The sequence below is a fragment of the Pyxicephalus adspersus genome, chromosome 12, assembly GCF_032062135.1.
Source record: "Pyxicephalus adspersus chromosome 12, UCB_Pads_2.0, whole genome shotgun sequence".
Taxonomy (NCBI): domain Eukaryota; kingdom Metazoa; phylum Chordata; class Amphibia; order Anura; family Pyxicephalidae; genus Pyxicephalus; species Pyxicephalus adspersus.
Genome location: NC_092869.1, coordinates 24,810,645 through 24,834,730, shown reverse-complemented (window position 1 = coordinate 24,834,730; position 24,086 = coordinate 24,810,645). Strand labels below are relative to the sequence as shown.

The 24,086-nt window shown below is 37.9% G+C and overlaps 1 protein-coding gene across 4 annotated transcripts in view; it reads right to left on the bottom strand.

Moving 5' to 3' along the window:
• The window catches only part of MIPOL1 (mirror-image polydactyly 1), a 213,822-nt gene that overhangs the window by 115,041 nt on the left and 74,695 nt on the right, over nt 1-24,086 (bottom strand). For all 4 annotated transcript variants that reach the window (XM_072427689.1, XM_072427692.1, XM_072427691.1 and 1 more), the window contains 3 exons: nt 19,258-19,363; nt 5,177-5,306; nt 1,126-1,159 (listed from right to left, as the gene is read on the bottom strand). In XM_072427689.1, the coding sequence (XP_072283790.1) occupies nt 1,126-1,159; nt 5,177-5,306; nt 19,258-19,363 (270 nt within the window). The remainder of the gene's footprint in view (nt 1-1,125; nt 1,160-5,176; nt 5,307-19,257; nt 19,364-24,086) is intronic.

Here is a 24,086-nt window from a genome sequence, read left to right as displayed (position 1 = left end):
CTGGGCCACTCTAGGACATTCACACTGTTGTCCATAAGCCCCTCCTGTGTTGTCTTCACTGTGTGCTTTGGGTCATTGTCATATTGGAAGGGGAACATTTGGCCCAGTTTGAGGTCCTGAGCAGTGTGGAATAGGTTTATTTGAGCATACCTCAACATTTAGCTCCATTCAGCTTTCCCTCAACCCTGATCAGTCGCCCAGTCCCTGCTACTGAAAAGAAGCCCCAAAGAATTCCATGCTTCACTGTTGGGATGGTATTGGGCAGGCGATAAGCGATGCCTGGTTTCCTCCAGACATAACGTTAACAACTGAGGTCAATCAGGTCAAACTTGGTTTCATCAGATCGGAAAATCTTGGGAAGTGAGGCACCTGATCTACATTTAAAGTGCAACAAGTGTTGTTGCAAAAGATCTGTATACTTATGTAAATGTGATATTTCATTTTTTTTAATTAAATTTACAACATTTTCTAAAATTCTGTTTTCACTTCTGTCATTATGGGGTAATAGGTGTAGGTTAATGAGATAAAAATAGGCATTTAATCATTTGTATAGCATCAGGCTGAAACAAAATCGGAAAAAGAGAAGGGGGTCTGAATACTTTATGAAGCCTTTAATATATTATATATATATATATATGCAATGTTCTCCCCAGGCCCTTTTAGCCGGGTGTACCACCCAGCACTTTTCAGTAACCACCCGGCTGTTTTTGGATGTAGGTTGGGTCACAGTACAGAGGCTGCCGCCTGCCTACAGTTTCTTCCCATCCAGCTTAAAAAAATTCTGAAGAGAATACTGATATATGCACACACATATACATATAACACGCTTGGTATTTTGGGAAGAGTATGGATTTTGTGGATAAGAAATAGTGATTGATTGTTGTCAAATCAAGTGTTCTGATACACTGCAAGTCTGTATAATTCAAGAAAATTCACTTTTTTTGCCTTACAAATCATGCCTTTGAGGAGTCCAATAATCATGTATTTTCCATCAGAATCAGCATTTTACTTTTGGCATATTTGATGGAAGGCCTTTTTCCATGGCACACCGGAACAAGAGAAGTCATTATACCAACTGACAAAAAGCAGCCCTAGTCTACACACAATACAGAGGAAGATTCTTACCATGTCAACTTCTTCAGGGTTAACATCCTCCACCCTAGAAAAAAAGAATATGAGGATAAGAAGTACACACTAAACCACAGGAGGACAAGAAATCTAAAGTACTAAGCGGTCAGCCACTTACTCCTCAAATCAGAAGCAAAATGAATTCTCTTCCCAAATCTTTGGAGTTGAAGTAATTTTGCTGTGAGTGTCTTCAGGGGACGCCCTGCACACCCGGCGCATTATGGCGCCAGCTGTTCTGCTGTATCTTTCAATAATGCCGAGCTCATCTCTCTTCGGCTGCAGCCTGTTAACTTATTAATGTTTACCGCAATATATGGCTACAGGGATCAGTTCTTCATATGTGCTGAGATGCTTTAGAAAATCAGGCTTTTCACATGTTTTTATTGATCGTTTCTCTTTTAATTAGGGGTTTTGCTTCCTTACTTTCCATTTCTGCGATGAAGTTAGTAACTGATATATATATATATATGTGTGTGTGTGTGTGTGTGTGTGATGATGATCAAAGCGAATATTACTATGCTATGTTTAAGTGCAAGTTCACCTCTATGGTATGTATATATATATATATATATATATATATATATATATATATATTTATTTAATTTTTTTGTCTTTGAATTCTTTATTCTTTCAGGGAAATTCAGTTACCGTTTTGGCCCACAATTCCTCACTTTGCCATGTCATGCAGACCTAGTGCACCACAATACTGTGCTGTCACCACAATTTTAAATATATTGTCTGGTGGATCAACCTTAACTTGGGTGTGATGGCAAGTTAAGTAGTCTTTTATAGTTCAGATCTTGACAAACCTAAAGAACTGCCATCTTATGTACACACACAAAATTTGCATTACATATAGCAGAGGTCCTGATCAGCAAACCAGCAAAATGATGACAGAGTCCTATACCAGTTAAAAAGAGCTTGATTCCCAGCAATTGGTTGGTGACTGAATTTCTGACTGCTGTGGCTTTTGATTGATGCTGATTTGTGGACCTGGCTTGTGTGATTGTTTAAATGTGTCACCTTGGTGGTCCATAACTCCTGCTGGCTCTAGAATGGGGAAAAAATAACCATTCATAAAACACTGTCGGTGCTACAACCATTGAACTGCCTACCAGTATCACATGTTCAAGAATCTGCTGCATAACTACAAACCTCCCATTGTCTACATGCAAAGTACTTCATTACCTTACAGCGTATCTAAAGCCAAAAAATGTTTAGGAAAGGTTGGAAGCTTGGTCAAATTATTATTGCCATCTTTTCACTCATGTAACTTGTAACCATTTCCACCATGACAGAAATCAATGGCAACGTTATAGTTGAACATATATTGTTGAGATTTAGGCATCATATTAGGGAAAAGATACTAGGCCTATACTTGTATGAAATGGAGTTTACCCAATCTTGCTTTTTATTGGCAACCAAGTGTAATAGTTGACATCATTGGCCATTAGGAAAGCAAGAAAGAGCAGACTAGACAACAGAAAGAGAAACTTTTTCTCCCCAATTCAGTATTTGGTGTTTGGGTGCAAGAAAGGTGCAGGCACAGTGTTTGTAGAAAGCAGAATGTGTAAGGAGAAGGCCCTGGGTTTGCAAAAACTTCAAATCGGCCTAATTATATTTCTCCGTTTTCCTAAAGTAGATTACGTGGATTTCTTAGCTGAGAATTTATTTTAGGTAAAAGCCTTACTGTTTTCTATGTGGCTTTTTCTATCTATGCACTGTGTGTAGCAGCAAGCATAGGTGCATGGGCCATATATAACTGTACAATGGCCATCTTTGACAACACATATGTTACTCTAATTTATAAGAATTCTCTGCCAAAACACAGATTAATAAATAACACACTATATACTCTATTGCTATGCACTCTGATTAATCCATTGTGACCAGGATACCACTACTGTCCTAAGAAAAATACTTTACATCCTGAACAATGAGCAAATATGGCTGCAGGTAGTAAGGTATCAGGACTTGGTGCCCTCCATCATTCTATTTGTTTGTATGAGAGTTCCTTCGTCTCCTGAACGTCAATCTTTCAAGGCCACTATCTAATGTGTTTATCCAGGAGTGTCAGTACTTGCACATTTGTGTATTTTTCAGTCTGTCTGGGACATGTCTGCATGCTGCCAATGTTTTCACATGCTGTTAGACCTACATGTAGGTACAAGGGGGGTACAAGGGGTTGCCCATCTCCATCCATTAGTCAAATCCAGCAAGGAAAGTTTGAAATACAAATTGTGGACATTACTCTGGACTGTGTCATCAATGCTTTTTTTTTCCTGAGCATTTTGTGGTTTAAACACATGGTCCTATTTGTTGTGGTCTATTTTTTAAATCTAAAAGAGGAAAAATAGTATTTTAAAGTGTGCATACAGACTATATTTCATTCATGAAAACACCCTCAATTGTTCCTTTTATTACACAGCTAGATGTGCTTTTGTCATTACTACAGATGAGGAGGTATATGAGACCTATCACTGCTACAGAAGAATTTTCTGTCACATTTCTTAGCGTCAATTATAACACATATATACTGATAGGATTTTAGCTTACTATTGTCAGTTGAGTTTAAAGAAACCAGTCAAAGGAAATAAAAAGACTGCAGTTACATACTTCACTTCTGAAAATGCTAGTTGCAGGGCTGCCTGTTCTGATACTTTGGCTTTAATTCCTAATAAGCCAATGACTGTGAATGAGTATAGTTTTGCTGCACAATTGTTTTGGGTCATTTTATCCACACAATGACCATCAATTTGTTTCTATTATGATTTGCAAAATTATCACTGTTCATGGCATTGCCTTACCAAAAAACTGACTAGTCTAAAACCATTGTATTTGACAACTTACAGATTTTCTATGCTGTGTTGTGTCCAAACACCATGATAGCAACAGATTTTGGTAATTGTTTAGGTATTCTTCCTAAATAGTATATAGTTAGGCATAATATCATCTAATAAATGAGTACACTTGTCCAGAGTTTGCATCTTAATAGCACACTGTCTGCAAGTTTGTGTGCTTTCTTGTGTTTGTATGGGGTTCCCTAGGGTGCTACAGTCTTTTACCACAGTCCAAACTGGTTCCAGATCATGCACACTAATATATTTGCATATTCTAAACAAGAGATAAAAGCACTGTCAACTGTCAATCATCTCTGTACTTGTAAGCACTGTAAAGAAAACAAGCTCACAACATGTGCACTGTACTTTTTTTTTTTTAACAGAATTTTCGCATACTGCCAACCCTCTGATGTAAACAACCAGCAGGTGTTCCTTAGCTGTTACAAACTGACTAAACCTGACTTTAGAGTATACCTTAGGATATTTGAGAGGCATAACTTTTTGAATACTTTAAAACAACTAGAGAGATTGGGAATGGGCTATTTTAAGGTTTTTCTACGGCTTGTCACTGACACTGGGTGGTCATCCGACTACGGGTTGTTATTAAAATATTGGATCTCTAGCAGGATCAAAAGCTTTTTGTGGCAGATATAACAAAACACTTATTAACAATAATATATTTGGAAGCAAACCAAAATGTATTTGTAAGGATTTATATGATATACATGATATGGACTGAAACAGCTTACAAGGTAAGCTAACTCTTCTTAAAGCTAAAGATGTAAATTGACATAAAGGCAAATTAATTTTTACCATATCAACATCAATTTTTTTTTAAAGATAAACCATTTATTGTAAATATCACAAACCTTAATATTTTGTTGCCCCTTCTAATTATGTTTTTTCATAGTTATAAACTAAGAACATTTTTAATTATATTCAATATTTACAACACATTTCACAACATAATAGTTTAATGTTTGAATCATATAATATGGGCCTAGGACTTGTGGGTTCTTCAGCCTTTAGTGAGTCTTCTGGTCTGTTTTGGTTCTTTTGTAAATCAAGGGCTCCAGGTAAATCTACTGTCAATTGATTCATTTCTACACTTATGTTTCAGATTTTTTTTTTTGTACTGTCCACTTTGGTTGCTGGGGAATATTTGCAAAATATGTGTAAATTCAAGATTTACTGAGGATGAAACTTACTGTCGGAGAACCAACTGAAGCTGTTGCACACGAAGCAAGGCCTCATCTCGTTCTTCATTTGCCAATCTTAGTCTAGCCATAACAGCCTCATCCCGCTCACGCTGAGCACAGTATACTTCCTCCACAAGTGCTAGAAAGGAACAGAAGGGAATGAACAGTGGACATGCTCTACAGCTGACAGAAGAACAATTAAGGAAAGCCTATACATACATATAAAAATCTTCTCATACTCATCTTGGTTCAAGAGATCTGATCAACCATTTTATCACTGGAGTAATTTCTGATGGTAAACTGATTCTAAAGAATTCAGATCAGATTCAAAATTTTTGATCAGCTACAATACCCTGTACCTCTGGATGATATCCCAGACCTCAACTTACTACAGGCGGGTTTGCTCAAAACCTTACCTGGTTGATCAACCTTAAACTGTGACCAAAAATTACTAAATGAGGCCAATGACTAGTCACTAGTAATACATGTGGTCTCCCTGTATTCTGTGCCTTGTTATGTACTGTGTACAAGGGGGTGCTGAGAAGTTCCTGGCTTTGCCCAGAAAGAAGAGAGCCAGAGTTATGAAATAACAAATTTATTTAACATATTCACCTCTGAGACTGATGCACTTGGTACAGCATAGTTGCAGCTTTTTTAGACCGTTGAAATAAAAGTCCTTGGTTGGCCTGCAAACCAGCTCTCAGCAGCATCTTTGACGTCAGAAAAGTCCTCAAAACGTTGCCCTTTCAGGTGTTTCTATAAATTCGGGAACAGATAATAGTCCAAAGGTGCCAGGCCAGGTGAGTAGGGGGTGTTCAATTTGGCAGCCACAACGTTGGACGTGTGCGCAGATGCATTGCCCTGCAAAAAAAAAGGATCCCTTTCGTTAACTTTCCACGGCTTTCGTCTTATTTGCCTCCTTCAGCTGGACCAGGAGGTTAGCATAATACTGTCCAGTAATACTAGAGCACTGAGGTAGGTAGTTCACCAACAGAATACAGTCTTTGTCTCAGAAAATGGAGGCCATGACCTTTTTAGCCGATTTCTGGGTTCGGAACTTTTACGGCCGTGGGGACCCACTATGGCACCATTCCTGTGACTGTTTCTTGGTTTCAGGATCATGGATGTGGAGCCAGGTTTCATCCTCAGTCACTAACCTAGCCAAAAAGTCCTGCGCAGCTTTAAAATGAGCCAAAACAGCTTTGGATGCTTCAACTCGTTCCTTCTTCTGATCACTGCTCAAACATTTTGGCACCCACTTCGCTAAAAGCTTGCGCATGTCTAGGATACTGGTGATAAAAAACACAACACGCTAGATGTCAAGTATCTGGACTATCTTTTTTGAGGATATTCACCGGTTCTCAATAATCAGCAATAATCAGGTTTCCTGGTCAGTTGAGGTTGGGGGCGCCCACTGCGGGGCTCATCTTCAACTGTGAAAATCCCAGTCTTGAAATGATATATCCAGGTTTTGACAGTGCTGTAGGAAGGACACTTCTCTCCCAGTGTTTGTGACATCTCAATGTGAATGACCTTTGCTGACTTTCCCTGGAGAAACAAAAACTTCATGACGGCCCGTAACTCCAACGACATGAAACTTGCTTGTGCCTCTGCCATCACAGCTTCTCGTAAAATAAAAAACAGTTTTAGGAATTGCAAAAACCGGATATTTGCAGTTACATACTAATATATTAGGCTGTCATATGCCCCCACACTCATTTTTGTATTTTATCTGGAAAGGGGCAAAGCCAGCAACTTCTCAGCACCCCCTCGTAACTGCTTGGAGGCAGCCATATGGGCTTTGCTTTCAAAATGTTAGAGCTGCCAACCTGACGTCTGAAAACTGGGGTAATGAATTAGGTTGATCTTTCTACTGTAAGCTTTCTCTCCAGCAGGAACAGTAAGTAGTGCTATCACAAACATACAAACCCCATAACAATAGCAGTCAACGGCACAAATGCTTTACATTTGCATTGCAGATATACACATATAAAACTGTATCACTGAAGTGTCTTGGCACAGAAAGTGCACTGCTATTTTTGATAGGGAATACAAGGTATATGTAAGTATTTCAAGGTACTCTTGGGCTCACTTAGCATTTCTAGATGTTGTTTGTAAAATATAAATCTTCACCTTTTCTATTCAGGCCCACTTGTGTCTGCATATTTTGCTTGGTCTTGGAAGCAGGACACCTCGTGGGTCACCAGACAGCAGAACGACTGGCGACTAGATCAACTTCAATAACTTTGGTCATTGCAAAGTTTTATTATTAAACCTTAAGCTGTTAAAGTAGAATTTTCAATCAACGTTTTTCTTTATTTGGATACAGTTGCAAATAGTTTGATCCCCTCCCATCAATCTTATTTTTGTGGTCTGTGACCCTGATGAGGAAATTTCCCTTCATCCCTAGGCCTGCTGTGACAGCCAGGCATCAGCTGTGAGCTGAACTTCCTTGTCCCCCTCTCTGGAGTGCAATTTCCATATGTTCCTCTGGATAACCTAGTAGGGGCTGACAATGCCACCATTAGAAGAATAACATTCTGGTTAGAGTTGTGCCTCATTAACACACTGCACACAAGCTAGTACATCGTCAACAAAATGGAGCTAATTAGAATGATGCAAATAGAAAGTTCATCATCCGAGATTTCTTTTCCTTTCTTTGACTTGCAGTAGATTTCAATATTTGCACAGTGAAGGTTCAGAGCAGTTACATTACATTCACAAATATTATCACCCGCTGTGTAAGCCATAGAGGAAAATCCTTCCTTCGTTGATGTGGAAGAGAAGATGTTTACCGTTTTATTTGGATACTTCCATTTTTAAACAAGCTTATCAAATATCTGGTAATTCTTAGTCAAATGAGACACTGCTGAACATTTATTTATTTTTTTGGCAAATACTACGACTTTGTTTAGGGACCTAATTGTTATATGATGTAAGTAGAAAGCAAATGTTGTAAGTGGGGTAGGGACACGGCAGGAAGAGAATGTGTAAACTAGCTGCACGTGTACTTACCCAGCTGATGTCCTGTACATACAAGCTATGGGTTTGTTTTCTTTTGCTTTTTTTTTCTTTACTATTATTGTGCTTTAAGCAGAGCTCCACATATATAGAAAAATGTATTCCAGTCATGTTCTTATCCCAAAACCATTACAGCCTATTTCAACTTTTATATTTTCATAGGGGATGCAGTCAGGTTGGATTGAAAAAAAGTATGTGTTGGTTTATATTATTTTCACCATACCAAACCGCCCTGTGCCAGCAGCTTGCTGGATATCCAGACCAATGCGTTTACAATTTAAACTTTCAGTGGTCCGCCACACTCCCTGCACATTGCACCAATCAACAAAGCTGCTTAGATAGCTTGAGAGTTGTTGATTGGAGCACAGTAGTTGTGACTGTGCAGGGAGCTGGTCGGGCCACTGGATATCAAGATCAATATACATTGCGTTAAAGCACCCGCTCAAAATTCCAGCGTGATACCAACATAGTGCAGCCTGTTTGAAATACAACTTCAGTTTTTCATGATCTAAATGGAAGCAACATCTATTTAGTATTTAGTTTGCATTGAAGTTAGCTAAAAAATGACTTTTTTTTTTTTGCAACAATGCATATATACATTGGACAGGGCAAGAGCCAGGCAGATGAACAAACTGATTATAGTTATCAAGCCAACAATCACAAATAACATACTGAAGTTCACAAGGATAGAGTAATACTTTATGTTTAGACATTCTTCCTGCGCACTAAGTAGAATTTACATTTCATACTTTATGATAGAATATACAGTTAGGTCCATAAAAAAAGGCTTTAGTTCCTCACATTTTTACACAATCTTTTTGTTCAACCCACTGAATTAAAGCTGAAAGTCTGCAGTTCATTAATTGTGGTATTGTACAGAACCAAAATTAGAAAAAAGGTGTCTCTGTCCAACTATTAATGGACCTAACTGTATCTTCTGTGGAGAGTGAATAATCTCAATATTAGGCAGAAGGACACAGATCCTTGTGAGGGAAGTGTTGGCTGCTTGTTCTTTGATACTTTGATGCTCTTCTTACCTCAATGCAAGTCTACCCAAAAGTAAATGTCCAACTGAAAACAATTGCCTGTGTAGTCTCTAACAAGAAGAAACATTCAATTTTCTTCAGAAGAAAATCTTCAATTTTCTTTACAGCGAGACACCAGAAAATTTTGCCATCTTATAAAGGTAAATTAGAGGACAACTGATTATAGGTAACTGATTATTGGGCTTCTGGTCGGATTTGGATGGATTGGAAGTGTTGAGGCACTGGCCTGATTTATGAAAGCTTCCCAAGGCTTTGATAGCAAATGCTTTTGAAAAAATCTATTCCAGGTTTGCTGGATCACCCAGATTTACTGATGAAAGTGCATCCTCTCCAGTGTTGGAGAGCTTTAATAAATCAGGCCCATAGTGGTCAATGTATGCAAGTCATATTGTGTGCATGAACAATCAAATCTGATTGGAACTTCAACCACTATCTGAGCAAAGTGACCAAATTCTACATGTGAGTGCACTGTTTTGGGATTAATTACTGATCAGAAAATTATTTTTGCTTGACAGAATAATAATGTCAGGGCTACACAGGTAATTATTACTTCTTAGTATAAGAAGTAACCCTTTGTAGACAATCACCTCATTAGGGCATTGATTTTAGTGATTAACAGATACAACAGTCCCTTTCCCCAGCTTAAGGTCATCTGGTAACATTACCATATTCACCAATGAGGTATGTGAAGTGTACATTTCAATGTCGGATCCTTTTCCTTGCTTGTGAAGAAGAAGAGAAGGAAAAATGTGAATATTTTGTATGTGTGTTTTTATTTTATTTTTATATCATCATTGTTCCAAAACAACACATATTAGTACAAAGGCAGGATAAATTAACCTCCACAGAATAAACAAAAACTGACAAAATGTTTGAGACCACACCATGCAACGAATAATTGAATTAAGCATGGGAGAAGCAAATTATGTAGCCAGACTTTTTAATGACAAGAGAAACAGGTTTTTATCTATTCTTTCAGATCAGTGAAAGATGGCTTTGTAGAGAAGGTTAATAAGAAATGTGTCTGCAAAAGTCAAACAGAATTAAATGCTCTAATCTGATTAATATTCCAAAGAGCTTCTCGTGTGGCTCATAATCTTCCTACCTCATCCTTATGGGGTTAATCCCAGGCAGAATCCTGAGCGGGAGGAAGAAAAATAAGGGAAAGCAGAGAGTAGGGGGAAGAATAGAAACTAGAGAATGAACACAATGAACGGGACTGTGCAGCATTAAAGTGGGATAGAAAAATCGTCAGAGATGCAAAATGGAAATTAAGGGTGAAAAACTGAGAACTTTATCATTGTTTATAATAAATACAAAGCTTAGGGGAGTTTTATTTTAATTGTTTATTGGGAATACAACCATATATAGTAGAAATAGAAGTGAAAAGTACTGACAGTCAGCTCTTATGTGCCAAAAGACCATTACCAAATGCCACACTGACTTTGTGTCATTCAGAATATTGTAACCAATAAGAAGCCTGCAGAGGTATTGTTACCACATTGTTTTCCAAAAGATATCCATCCTAAACCTAAAATATTCCTCTGATATAAGTCGATATCTTTCCCTTCAAATAAAGCAGAACCAAATAAAAAAGAGGAGACTATAAAACAATTTGAATGTTCTGTGCACACCCTTGGATCCCAGCAGTCAGTAATGAGAGTATTGATTTAAGGGCTATAATCTCTTTATGTTTATTGAAACATGAACCCACTCTCTGACCACCTACTACATCATTTCTACAATTACCAATAAAAGTATTATTATGTTTGACCAATTTTGCTTATTATTACATGCAGCCATCACAGGAGTCACCTTTATGGATGACATTGGGGGTCAGATTTAAGGCCGCCTATACATGTAAATTGGCCAAACAATTTTTATTTTGGGGCAATGATTTAAAAAACTACTAATGATGTTATACTTTAGATGTTTAGAATATACTACAAAGGTTGCAGGTATAGTCAGAAGTCCCTATCTATCCCATGAGCAAAATTTGGCCAGCACTACACAAAAGCAACTTTAGGCAAGCATTTTTGGTTTAAAAAGCTGTAATTTTTGCAATTAAATGAAAATAATAGTACTCTATTTAACAAGCACCTTCAGATTCCAGCGCCTACCTTCAGTGTGCCTGTGCACTCCCAAGGTGCTGCTGGAGCCCTCTAATAAATCTGATCTTTTGGCCACAGGACAAACAGGCACACTCCTCCCTGCCCTCCACCGTACAGTGCAGTGAGGGCGCAAAGCAGGCAATTCAAGAGTATGATGTGTATCCTATATACTTTGTGACATTACAAGTTTCCTTCAAGGTGTATACCCAAGTAAATAGTTTTTTCCTCTGCTGGGGTAAAGCCTGTTTTCAGTATGCAATGTCCCCTATTTCTTACGGAATCAATAAACTAGTTAAATGAATCATTTTTGCAATGTAATTACTTATAACCTGTTAATATTACCAGTTTTCGGCATTTTACATCAATTTTAGGATAGAAGAATAACAACGCTAGAAAACTGTTGTTGCAATCCCAGTAGCATTATCACCCTCTACCTGTAACATGGGCATATTGGAAGCGCAGACATCACTACCTTTGTAATGTATAACTTTGCCCATGAGCCATTACATCTACTTTAGGTGTCTCTCCAATTTTAGAATACCAACGTAATCATAATATTAAAAAATACAAGGATGTTGTGACATTCCTTAGCTAGGGTAGAATAACATTTTTTAGTTTAGTCTTGGTGCTTAAGCAATAGATGTAGCTTCAACTCTTCTCTCAATTTTCTCAACCTGCAAGTTCTCCTAAAAATGCTTGCCACTAATTTGGTCGGTTTAGTAGGTACGATACACTTCTAAGGACACTATAAGCATATGAAGGGTCCGATGCCCATCTCATATCCACTAGCAGCTTAGCAAAATTCGCCCAATCACTAGTTTACACAAGTTGGCAGGAGAGTTCCATTGCATTTAGTAAAATCTGAGTCTATAACTTATGCTGTCATAAAGCTTGGGTGTTGAATGCAAATAAATATTATCCATAATTGAAATAGAACAGTGCCACCTAGTGGTCAAATAACCATGTATATTGTAATTCTTCATAGTCAAACTTTTTGCAAAGTATTTTTTCAATTACATACTTTTTTATTCTCTATTTTGCAATATCTATTATTATTTAAAAAACAAAAAGTTTGAAGCTGCATTCTTCCTCCTCCCAGAAGATAAATGTGCAATAAAAGTACATTTATTTTGATGTGGCTAGGTCACACCTATGCTGTTGCACAGAAAATGCTGCATTTTGGTGTGAGATGGCAGCATTTTTCAAAACGTTCTAACACACAATGTTTATATCAGTCTTTTTCAAACGGGAACCACGGCTGTAATTGCTTTATCCACAGCTCACAGTACATTAGTATGGTGGGCAGTAGGAAAAATGTCTCTTACATTGCTGAATATTTGGAAGGAAATCACCCTTACAGATCTGCCAAGATCATTGGTGTTAGTGGTGACCTAAGGGGTACCAACTGTTCATTGCTCAAGGAACCGTTAGCAACCTCTGGAGCAGCCCTGGTTAAGAAACACTGTTTTATATATTGCAGTATAATATACACATTATTTAATATACACCTCTCCTAAATTTGCATATTGGATTAAAAAGTGCATTCAATTAGAATATTAGGCACATTTATGTGAGATACAGATCATGTAAATGTACATATACAAATACATATAGTCATGTGTGGTTTATTGAGCATTGTCACATGTACACAAAGGTAAAACAGATTAAAAACAAAGTGTTGAATTTTACTATATTAGGTTGTATGGTGCACATAGTATTACAATAAAAAACAAGAAATGTTCCAATGTATGTAAATCCTAACGATTAACTTCTTTCAGTTATTTCATATCTGTCTATTAAATATACCAATAAAGGTGTTTTGTTTTATCTTGCATGATAAGTACAAAAAAAAAAAAAAAAAAACACCCGTTGATCAAGTCACAAATATTGTCAGATTTCATTGCAGAATGAATGGCGTGATCATCCTATTACTGGAAATTGGGGGGGAAAAAAGCGCATCAACTGACAGGATCAGCAGGTAATAAAACTGTTGCTCTGGGAAAAACAAAAATCGCTGTGTTATGCTTCATATATAGGTCATTTTTTATTTTGCCCATAGATCTACTTTAAGTCACATCTCTCTAACCTTCCGACTAACCAATGAAAGAAGTAAATTGGCCTGTGTCTAGTGTTCAGGAAATTTAATAAGGAAACAGAAGTAATAATCAGTTATATTAATCAGCCAAAATTCCTCTGGCAGGTTCAGCAGTAAACACATATATATTTGGACTGCATATTTAGCTGCTTGCACGGAGTACCATGTGATATTTATGGTCGGTATTCCTCCGACACTAATATGTTTATTCATCTTCTGTCTGTTCTTCCACCTTCTTACCATTCCTTATCCTTCTCTCGACCCTCCCTGTTCCAATCCCAATAGTTCGGAAAAGATGTGTTTATTGTATGTGTGTTTATGTGTTCATAGTGTTTACAAACTAATAAAATCCAGTAAAAAACAGGGCTACTACTCATATATCCTGCCAAATAAAGCTTATTTTTGACTGCGAGACCTGTCAGTGCATGGAGCTAGCTTGAAGTAAAGGTTAGCCATTATTTACAGTTAGGCTCCAAAAGCACACAGTGAACTCCGGCAGATACAGCACCAGTTTAGCTGGGATTTGCAGTTGGGGCAATGGGCTGGCTTCTTGACGCACCTGTACAAATGCCGGCAGGGAGTTGGCACTACAATGCTACAACACTTCAGGCTTATTTCACAATGGTTTTGTGGCTGTTACACTTCTTTCTCAACATTATTCATTGGACTAAAAATTGTCAGATGAAACTTATAGATTTAAGGAGGTTCTGTTCAAATTAAAAAAAAAAAGGAAAAATTGTATAATAAACCACAAACTACAAGCCAAATAACATTAACTATGCAAAGTAGAGACAAGGAAGTTGCCAAAGTTTAGCTGGCAAACAGGATATAACTGCTGTTAAAAAAAATGTAAAGCAACAGAAACATTAACAGGCTCAGATTCACATTTGTCAAATTAATAAATGTGAATTATAAATATTATAGATTAATTTATTAAGTCTTATGATAAGACAGCCTACTCATTTAAATTGCAATGCAGTGCAAATAAAACTATACTTGACCACGTTTTAAGAATGCAGCACAAGCCCATTGTACTAAAGTGAGACTAGAATTACAATTTAAAAATTTGAGATCAGGCAGGGTTTTATTACAGATAGGCACAAATAGATATCCCTTCTGCAACAAACACCCATACCTGCCTGATCGCTTTGTGGAGCTGACAAAAATACTGAATGAACTTCCTCGTAGGTCCAGTTACGTCATCACAGCCCGGCCAATAAAGATTGGCAAAGATCGGAATGGGAAAAGATGGTGGCACACTGAGACTGGAACAGGAACAGGTGTGCAAAGCAGGGTTTAGCTCTGCTTTTCATGTTTTGGGGTGCCATATAGGACAAATGCCACCAAGACATACCAACAAACTAATGTGCATTATTATAAAGTGTGCTTTTCCTTTAACGTTTTTGCAATACTTTACTGAACAGTTATATGGCTTTTTTAAGTTTTTAATAGAATGGGTGGAATGGAAACCCCTGTCAGGTTTTTACTGCTGTTTTTGCCCCACTTGTTCGTTGTCCTGGCAATGTGGGTTCCGTCCATAAACAAGCAGGGTTTGTTTTTCTTCTAAAAAGATGTATAGACACACACTAACAACTGTTTCCATTATTAGTGATCTAGCATCTCTTGTACCATGCCCATAATCCCTGGCCATCCCCAAGTATTTAGTGCAGAATTTTGACCAAATTTCATAAAGGCCTCATATAGCAAAAAAGTTGTCTGCTTCTCCAATCAACTGTGCTCTTATGCTTATGTCTATCCTAAATGTATACATACTGTATCCATGTAAATATTGACTACATTTGATTTATTTTTTTTTTCTTACATTTACCTTGTTGGGAGCTTTAGAAATACAGAATGCAAGGTAGCACAGGGACTAGAACTCTGGCCTTACAGCACCTGTATGCCAGGTTCCAATCTCCGCCAGGAGTCTGTACATTCTCCTCATGTTTTCTCCTTCCACATCCCTAAACCAATCCAATAGGTTATTCGGCTTCTCCCCATGTTAGCCTTTATCCATGTTAATCAAATATGACTACAGCATGGGCATTAGATTGCGAGCTCCTCAGAGACAAACATCATGACATGACTATGAACTATGTAATGCACTGTGGAAGGTGTCAGGGCTATATAAAAACAATAATAAACAATTCTGAAAATATATAAGGAGGGTGTTCACCACGCAGAAGTAGAATGTCCAGAGGTTCAGTAATGTGGGACAAACAACATGAGACGATTGTCCAATTTCTGATTGTAGCTATACTATTGACACAGTACAGAACAGTCTGTTAGAGCATCTTCTGCCTCAGGCAGGAATAAGCTCTACCTGGTTTTGTAGCAAGTGAAGTTTTGTTTTTTGTTAGCCATTCTTCCTAATTAGGAAACCGGTAATATCACTGCAAATTCTACAGCACATTTTACATATATCAAAAATAAATACGTTGGTAAATAGTTCTTTAACAAAGCATTGGCACCAAATGGTCAAACATATGAGCTATCCATTAATGATGGATGGTGGTAAAAGAACATTGCGGGTGTGTAGCGGGTTTACATTGTTTCTTGCTAACTTCCTTTAAAACATATGCAAAACCTAACAATGAACTTCTCTTTTTTGCTCCTTTTTCGTTTGTTAAAATTATAATTAAATGCATTTTAATACTTCTGTCTGATTAGTGAAAAATGAACTGTTGATCTGCCAGAATTACTGTGCACTGATAACTTCCTGCGCTCTTTGCTGTGCTGACTGATACCCGTTAGCAATATTCCCTGCAAACACCTCCCTTCATGTTATGTAGATGAGGAGAGGGGAAGGTTTTCCAGTTCATATGAAAAGGTGGGCATTCTATCCTAAAACACTTCCTGCTTTAGAATGACAGCAATACATCTCTATAAATACAGTATAGTAAGTAAGCATTGTTACCCTGGGACAGACAAAATTTCCAGGCGAATATAAAGAGAAAAAAGTCTGAGAAAAGAAAATTAATGGGACCACCACATAATGAACTGGTAAGCTGGAATATTCTATGCAGGGTTCCCCCCAGCCCCTTTTACCGGTGCGCACCACTCAGCACCCAGAGTTGGGTCACTATACAAGGGCTACCACCTGCCTACAAATTCTTCCCACTCAGCTTAAAAAAAAAAGCAAAAAATAAGTTTCTCTGCCAGTTCACAAAAATTCTGTCCTGGAACTTGAATGAATGTCCTGGAACTTGAATGAATGCAGAGAATAGCAATGCGTGTGTGTGAAAGACTTTTACTGGCCAAGGGATTTCTATATCTGTCCATCCAGTTCTGCTATACAGCAAAGTCTGGCTTGGCAGGGAAGAATACCAAAATTGTCAAAGTTTCAGGCTGATAAGCCCATCTCTATGACACTCTGCTCTCTTCTTCTTTTAGAAAGTCTCTTTAGTGTGTAAAGCTGCGTACACACGTCAGATTTTTATCGCCCGATAATCGGCATCGGCCAGATATCAGGGGCGAAAATCTGCCGCGTGTACAGTCGGTGTCGTCCATCGTCCGAACGACCGTCCTGGCGGATCCACGGACGATGGACGACAACCGATCCTAATGAAAGGGAAGGGGGAGAGCGCGCAGCAGGGTGCCGCTCCGTCGCTCTCCCCCTCCCCTCTCCATAGAGCATGAACGGTGCTGTATGTACAGCACCGTTCATGCATCGTGCAGTCCTTTGTCGTTGGAAAGGATCGTGAAAGATCCTTTCCAACGACAAAAATTGCACGTGTGTACGCGGCTTAAGGACTATAGCACAACTGACTGACCCCTGTCCTGCCCTTACCTCTCCCATTCTGATCTCTGCTTTTTACGTGACTGCTAGAGGATTACACCAAACACACAGATTGCATTTTAATATAATGATGTTCTAATAAATACAGAGCTTCAATATTGTGTGACTTCTACTTCTGCCTGGACTCCAGGCAGCAAAATCAAGTAATGGTTCTAAATATCACAAACTCATGACTCATATTTTGTACCACAGCAGACATCGGCCCCGCAGGTCTGCACTTGTCTCTATGTTAGTCTGTGTGCAGTGATGGGATGAATGTAAAATGATCTCATTTCTCTGCGTGTACCGGCCTCAGCCCAACACACAGAACCTCTATGTAAAGTTCTCATCAAGCCAGATGTTTTAGGAAGTTCTAATCTGTGGATTAAAATCAATTTATAGAAGAAAATGAATAGATGCTGCTTGCTGATTTCTGTCTGATTGTTTTTTTAAGATTTTCTTGCGTCTTGGAAAAAAAGAACACGTGGAAAGTGATGAATCTATGTGCTGTTTTCGGGTCAGTGCTACTCTGTTACCTTACGACGTGGAGTCTTTGAGGCCTAAAGCATGGATGTGATTAATAACACACAGAAGTAACATGTAATATATTTCTTTATATTGTCAATTAATGAAAAATGATTGTGTAGTGTTCTAAAAAAGGTCTGCATGTTGAAGTGACTTCAGTAAAATAAATATTGAAAATGTAAAATATTGCTTAAATTATATAGCTCATACCTTTTCAGTCATTAGATGTAGTGAATGCATTGGGGGTTCCTTTTGTTTTCACATGGAAATCTGCCAGTAACAGACTTCCGTAGGGTGACAACATTCACTTTCTGTATACAGTATACTGATAAGCAGAGTTGTAGTAGGGCACGTGTGTTCGGACTATAGAACACCTCATATCCAAAGAATAGGGTGGAGATGTACCGTAGGGAAATCTGATGGAGGGGAGGGTGGGTTGACAATCAGTGACTGAAAATACATTTAAACATACATTAAATAAATTAAACATTTTTAATGGGCCATTATGGCGGGCTGCATTAATAACCAATAGGAATTTTCTAACACATTTCTAAATAGTCTTGGGTTTTATCTATATAAGCAACATTTTGGAGGTTGCTACAATGAGGAACTGTGAACCTTCAGCACCTGATGGCTGTCTTCTGCTAAGCTGCGCATGCCCATGCCGACCATCCCTACAGCTGGAGGCGGATAAGGTTTTTGTACATCAGATGGGACATCGCCTGTCCCTTCTGCAATAAAGGACCTGCCGGATCATATCATCATTCCATAGCATAATGGAATGAGATTTTAAACCCAGCTGACAGTGGGAGTGTCTGTGCTGACTGTTGATATAGTAAAGAACAGGTATATCAGGGATGAATTAAACAATCTTCTATCTCCAGCTATGATAGTGTCATATAACATGCTTTGTCATTAGGTGGGACTGGTGTTGAGACAACACACAAAGGTCAAGCATAGTTCAGTTGTGTATTGGGATGAAGCATTGCATAAATAATTGCAAGACCAGAGATTGGAAAAAAAGTGAAGGAATATAGCTTTAGGGGAGTTAATAGAGCCAAGCACTGGCTACACATATAAAGAATTTTCAGTGAGACTGCGCACATTATGTTTTTTCCCTCGTTGGAGTGTCATCTTAAAGGTATGGAGTCAGAATGTGATGTGTAAGAACCTTGGTGCACAATACAAGCTGCTATTTCTTTGCTCTCCCTCCTCTTTGCTGCTCTGTTTGTTCAAGACCTACCAGCTAAACAAACAAGCTCTTTGTGATTGGATTGACATGGTGCTAACAAGACGCTTAATGCCCAAATCAGTCTGAATGAAGGTAGAGTCCTCACTAATACCAGTACCAGGATCTTCAGCGCAGAGCCATACAACCACTTCCAAACTGCCAAACAAAAAGTTCAGGAAAGAAAAGTCATTCCTTCTCCTCCCTGAGCAAATAAAGCTTGCATTAACTGAGCCACGTCACTTGTGCAACCGCATGTCTCATCCACGTAAAGGCTTTGAGTTACCTGCAGTTTTCTCAGCGATCCTGGCCTGCGTGGCTTGTTCCAGCAGTTCGGCATCCAACTTCAGAGTATCCAGATCCCTCTCTCGACTCATCAGGGTTTCCTGCAGCTAAGAATACACAGGGAAGCCCAGCGATCAATGTATGATAATAAAAACAGGCTCTGCAACCTTTCTATTGACATATCCATCCCCACACTTCTTTAAAGCACAAAACTCTACCATTCCAACAGTCTGTGTATTTAGTTTATTATGTAAATGTTTAAAATTTAGACAGTGTGAAGCTAATAGTTTCCCTGGCAAAGCTTTGGGCTCTAAGTACATACAAATCTAAACAATGACAAAGAATGAATCTGCTACATATATGATTTTTCTGTGGTGCATAGTAAGGAAATCCATGGTGGCAGACAGAGATATCTGGGAAGATCTGAGAAGACTTATATCCTGGAATGATTGGTAACTCTGCTAATGTGTTCATTCTGTTGATGCTGAAATCTGGTTACTACTGACCTTGTGTAACTGTAGCAATGTATGTGTTATGGGTACTCACAGCACTGTTGAAAATTGAAAAGGTGCAAAAAGTACTACGCCGTATTTTATTAACTTCAGGCATAATTAATTTACCCTGTTAAATAGTTCATGTTCATGTAATAGTTTTAGTTCAATAGTAAATGTTCACATTATCACCATTTAGCAAGGTAGGATCACCTTGCTCTGCCATGCCCTGCCGCAGCAAAAGGACAGAACATCCCTCCAAACAGCATTGGGGGCTACCTTCATTGAGAACAAAAAAAAAGTTTTTCACTGCCCACCTGCACAAAACAAGTAAGACCCCCCCCACCACCACACAGTTCTTTATAATACCAATACTAGTCATTCCAACCCAGAGAATGTTGATTGCACATCTAAACAGTTTTTTTAAAGCGTTATCTACTTTAACCACTTCTGGACCATACCTAAAGAAATTATCTTCAAAACACACTAATTTCGGACCCACTACTGATTCTAACTACCTTAAAGTGTCAGGGACATGCAGGATTGTGTAGCAGACAGCCAGGATTCAGTGATTGGCCAGCTGAAATCTTGAAGCAGTGGTCAGAAGCCTTCTAATTTGTTTTTTTTTAGCAAGCAGTAGGTGAAACCAGGATCAGATGAGTGTACAAAAGAGGGTTTTGTGGCTAACAAAGGTCAGTGTCTCCTGTGCATAAATTTTGAAGTTTAAACTGGCAGGTTCTCTTTAAATAAAGTACTCTGCCCAGTGAAAGAAGACTACAAAACCCTTCCCTCTGTGTTAAGAAGTGGAAGGGGACATCAGTGCAGTCCTGTCTTAGCGTGACCACATAACGTGACCTTAGATACAGTATGGTGAGTGAATGTTGTTCCCTCAGGGCAGAAAAAAATGTCCCTGGAAGAGACCTCTGGTAAAAAAAAAAAAAGAAAAAACTTTTACAAAAAGATGAAAACGAATGCAGCCACCACATCTACGAACTTGTGAGTTGTTATATATTCCAGGTTTGTTCTTAGACTGGATACTCTTCCAGTTTTCTTTAAAATAATAAATTAAACAGAAAGGTTGAGTTATACTTTAAGCAAACTATCACACTGTGGAATACTATGGTGTCAATCACACCTCTGAAAAAAACTTTCTTACCCTTATTCTGCATTATGATAAAATATTTAATCAAAAGTGACTGCCATGATACTGAGTAATGCTGGAACAGATCACCGTGTCCGGAAACAATAAGCCAAGGTGAAAGGGTGGAGAACTTTTAGCAGGTGCTTATGTGCAGCTATGTCAGGTGGCACATACAGGACAGATAAGATCACACCTAGAATCTAATCAGCAGGCTGACATTTTATAGCTACTGCTATCCTCACACACCCACAGCGATAACCTAGAAACCTACACCAGGAAGATGCAAAAGTTGAAAGTCATTACAACTGGAATATGAATAAAGCTAAATAACAATAGTTGTCTATTAGTTCTTTGTATAACATTATTAGTATTGGAACCAGTTACAGGCAGCGATAGCTTCTGGTCTTGTCAAGCACGCTACAATAACAGAACAGCTCACTGTCAAATCAAAACATGTAAGCGCCGTTATACATATAGGAGCCAAGGAAAGCATTGATGAAGGCATCTTTGGTTTCATTGTAAGACGAGAAGACAAGTTTCTGAAAACAAAGAAAATATGTGGTTTATGTCATTTGCTATCATGCAGAACAAGGACTGGTTTTCGGCCTGAATGACCTACCTACTGTCAAAGAAATATTAGCTGTATACATTAGTTAACACACCTATGCTGGTCTAATAGCTCTTTATTATGGACAAAGAGATGACAAGTTATAGACAATAACCTAGCTTGTGGGAATAAAAGCACGTAGGAAGGAGATACAAGGGGGAACGCTAGCTACAGTGTCCACAAGAAACCCTAATGGATAAAAAATTATTGCTGATCTCCACATATGTAATGTAGTCTACGATCACACATACAATGTGAAGATTTTATTTAAAGAATCAGTTTATTAAAACTAGATCTAATATAATCTGGACCAAAACAGAACTGTTTCCTACAGCAACCACCAATGATTTTTCTTACATTTTTAATAAATACTAAATAACACAATGGAAATTATTGCCATTCTTTCTCAAGGTTTTAGAAGTCCACTTTTCTGTTTAGGTAAACTGTAAAAAAATATAAAACATATCCAGAACATAAAACATGAAAGAATAGAAAAAGTTCATACAGAAGAGGATATAACTTTTCATATTGTCTATCACTGAAGCAGATTTCACCAAATAGTATCTACCTTTGTCCTAGGTATCTCAAACAAAATAAAGTCTGATCAGTCTGCGTCCCAAAAGATTATAAGCAAAGAAAATCCTTAAAAACTCTCAAAACAAAGCAGAAAGCATGTATTGCTGGTCCTTATGTGCAACTTCTAAGGCTTTAGGTTGATTATACAAAAAAGGGTAGACTGATTCTGGCATCTGTTCTGGCAAACTGTTCTTACATTTACAACTCCTTTCATATGCAAAGTGAAAGATTTTTTACCTAAAAATGAATTTGTATCAATTAGAATTAACGTACTTGAAAATGACCTTTTATTTCAGCTATAAAAACCATAGCTTGCAACTTTCTTTTATTTGAAGTGATGTTTCTCCCTTTTTTATATTTCTTTTTTATTGGAAGATGATGCAAGAAATACATAACAGCACAAGAAAACAAATGACAAACTGTAATGACACTGCGCAATGTCATAAGTTCAGGGCACTTAAAAGCAGTATTGGAACAACAAAGTCCAGGGGGAAGACACTATACAAAGTCACGCCACCTCAGGGATGGTGACAACTGGATGTAACAATTGTGTCCTGCCTTACTGGAGGATCATGAAGTAGTGGTCTAGAAATATACTATGATGTTAATTCAAAGAAGCTTACAATCTTTTGTTTTATGTGTGAGGGTAATTTGTCAATAAATTATTCCCAAACATCAAAAAAATGTGTGTGTGTTTCTTTATTCAGGGAAGTCATGCCAGTCCATTTGGGAAACATACTTTCATTTTTCCTTAAATAGATGTAGAGTAGGAGGATCTAGGTATATCCATTTATGCAGAATATTTTTTAATAAGTAAGTGATAGAAAGGAGTCTACGACTTCCATTGGTAATATGAAGCCCATATACCTAAGAGGCCATCCTGAAGATAAACATAATTCAGCTGTCAGCATAACTTGCCACCACTTTCCAAAATAATTGTGTGGCATGGCCACAGAGCATGACATCAATCTGCTTGAGGGGCTCCACATTTAGGGCAGTGGAAATCGATACATAAATGGTGAAGGGAGACATAGGCTCCATGGAAAAAGTCAGTGTTTTCAAAATTACCTGCAAAATTTGGAAAATGTTTATTCTTGCATAGTCCAGACCAACTCTGAGTCTCATATAAAAATCAGCTATTGTTTTCCGAGGCTAGTTGGGCAAAAAAAGAAGGTTGTCCAAGGGATTAGACCAATCTGTAGAGGAGATGCTTCCCCTTTTTAAAAATAAACCCCTTTGCCCCTTTATCCCCCCTTAAATGTCCCTTGATTTCCTCTGGGATAGACATTTCTATTAATGAACTGTTTCACAGCATATTTATAATACACTAAACTTTTCATCCATGCTTTACACTACCACATTGGTTATTTTGAAAATGTTAAAATAAAAGAAAATGACAGTAAAAAAAAGTAGAACTTCACTAATTTTTGTGAATTAGTTTATAAAATTATTGGCGGTGTGTCAGGGTGTGTTCATTGACCAAATATTCTTTGCTGAAAGGTGTCTCTCTTTCTATTTCCAAAAGGTTTGGAGGTAATAAATTACGCAATGTGATGAGTTAAAAATTGTTGTTGAAATAACTGTACTCATTAAATGCAGCTAGGTTTATGAAATGATCTCTAAATAGAAGTGGACAGCAAAACAATACTGTATAGATACATATGCATTCAATAGATGTACCATTGGCTATACTTAAACAAACAAAAAACTGAATATTTCCTCCAGGGTACAACATGTTCCTCTAGGGCTACTTCGATAAGGGCAATACTGCAGGCACACTTCAAATCTGTATGAAATCCACAAACCCCACTGTATGTCATAGACACATTCCCCAGGCTACAGGCGCTGCCAGTGACAGCTTCTGCATCCTCAGTGGTACACAGACATTTCTAAGAGTTTATTTTATCTAAATTAGAAAGGGTTAGCTGCAGAGACCGCTAACTCCCTATGTTTTTGGTTTACTGTCTTGTGCTGTAAAGATTTAGGATATGTACGCAGATCACTGTTGCTGAAAA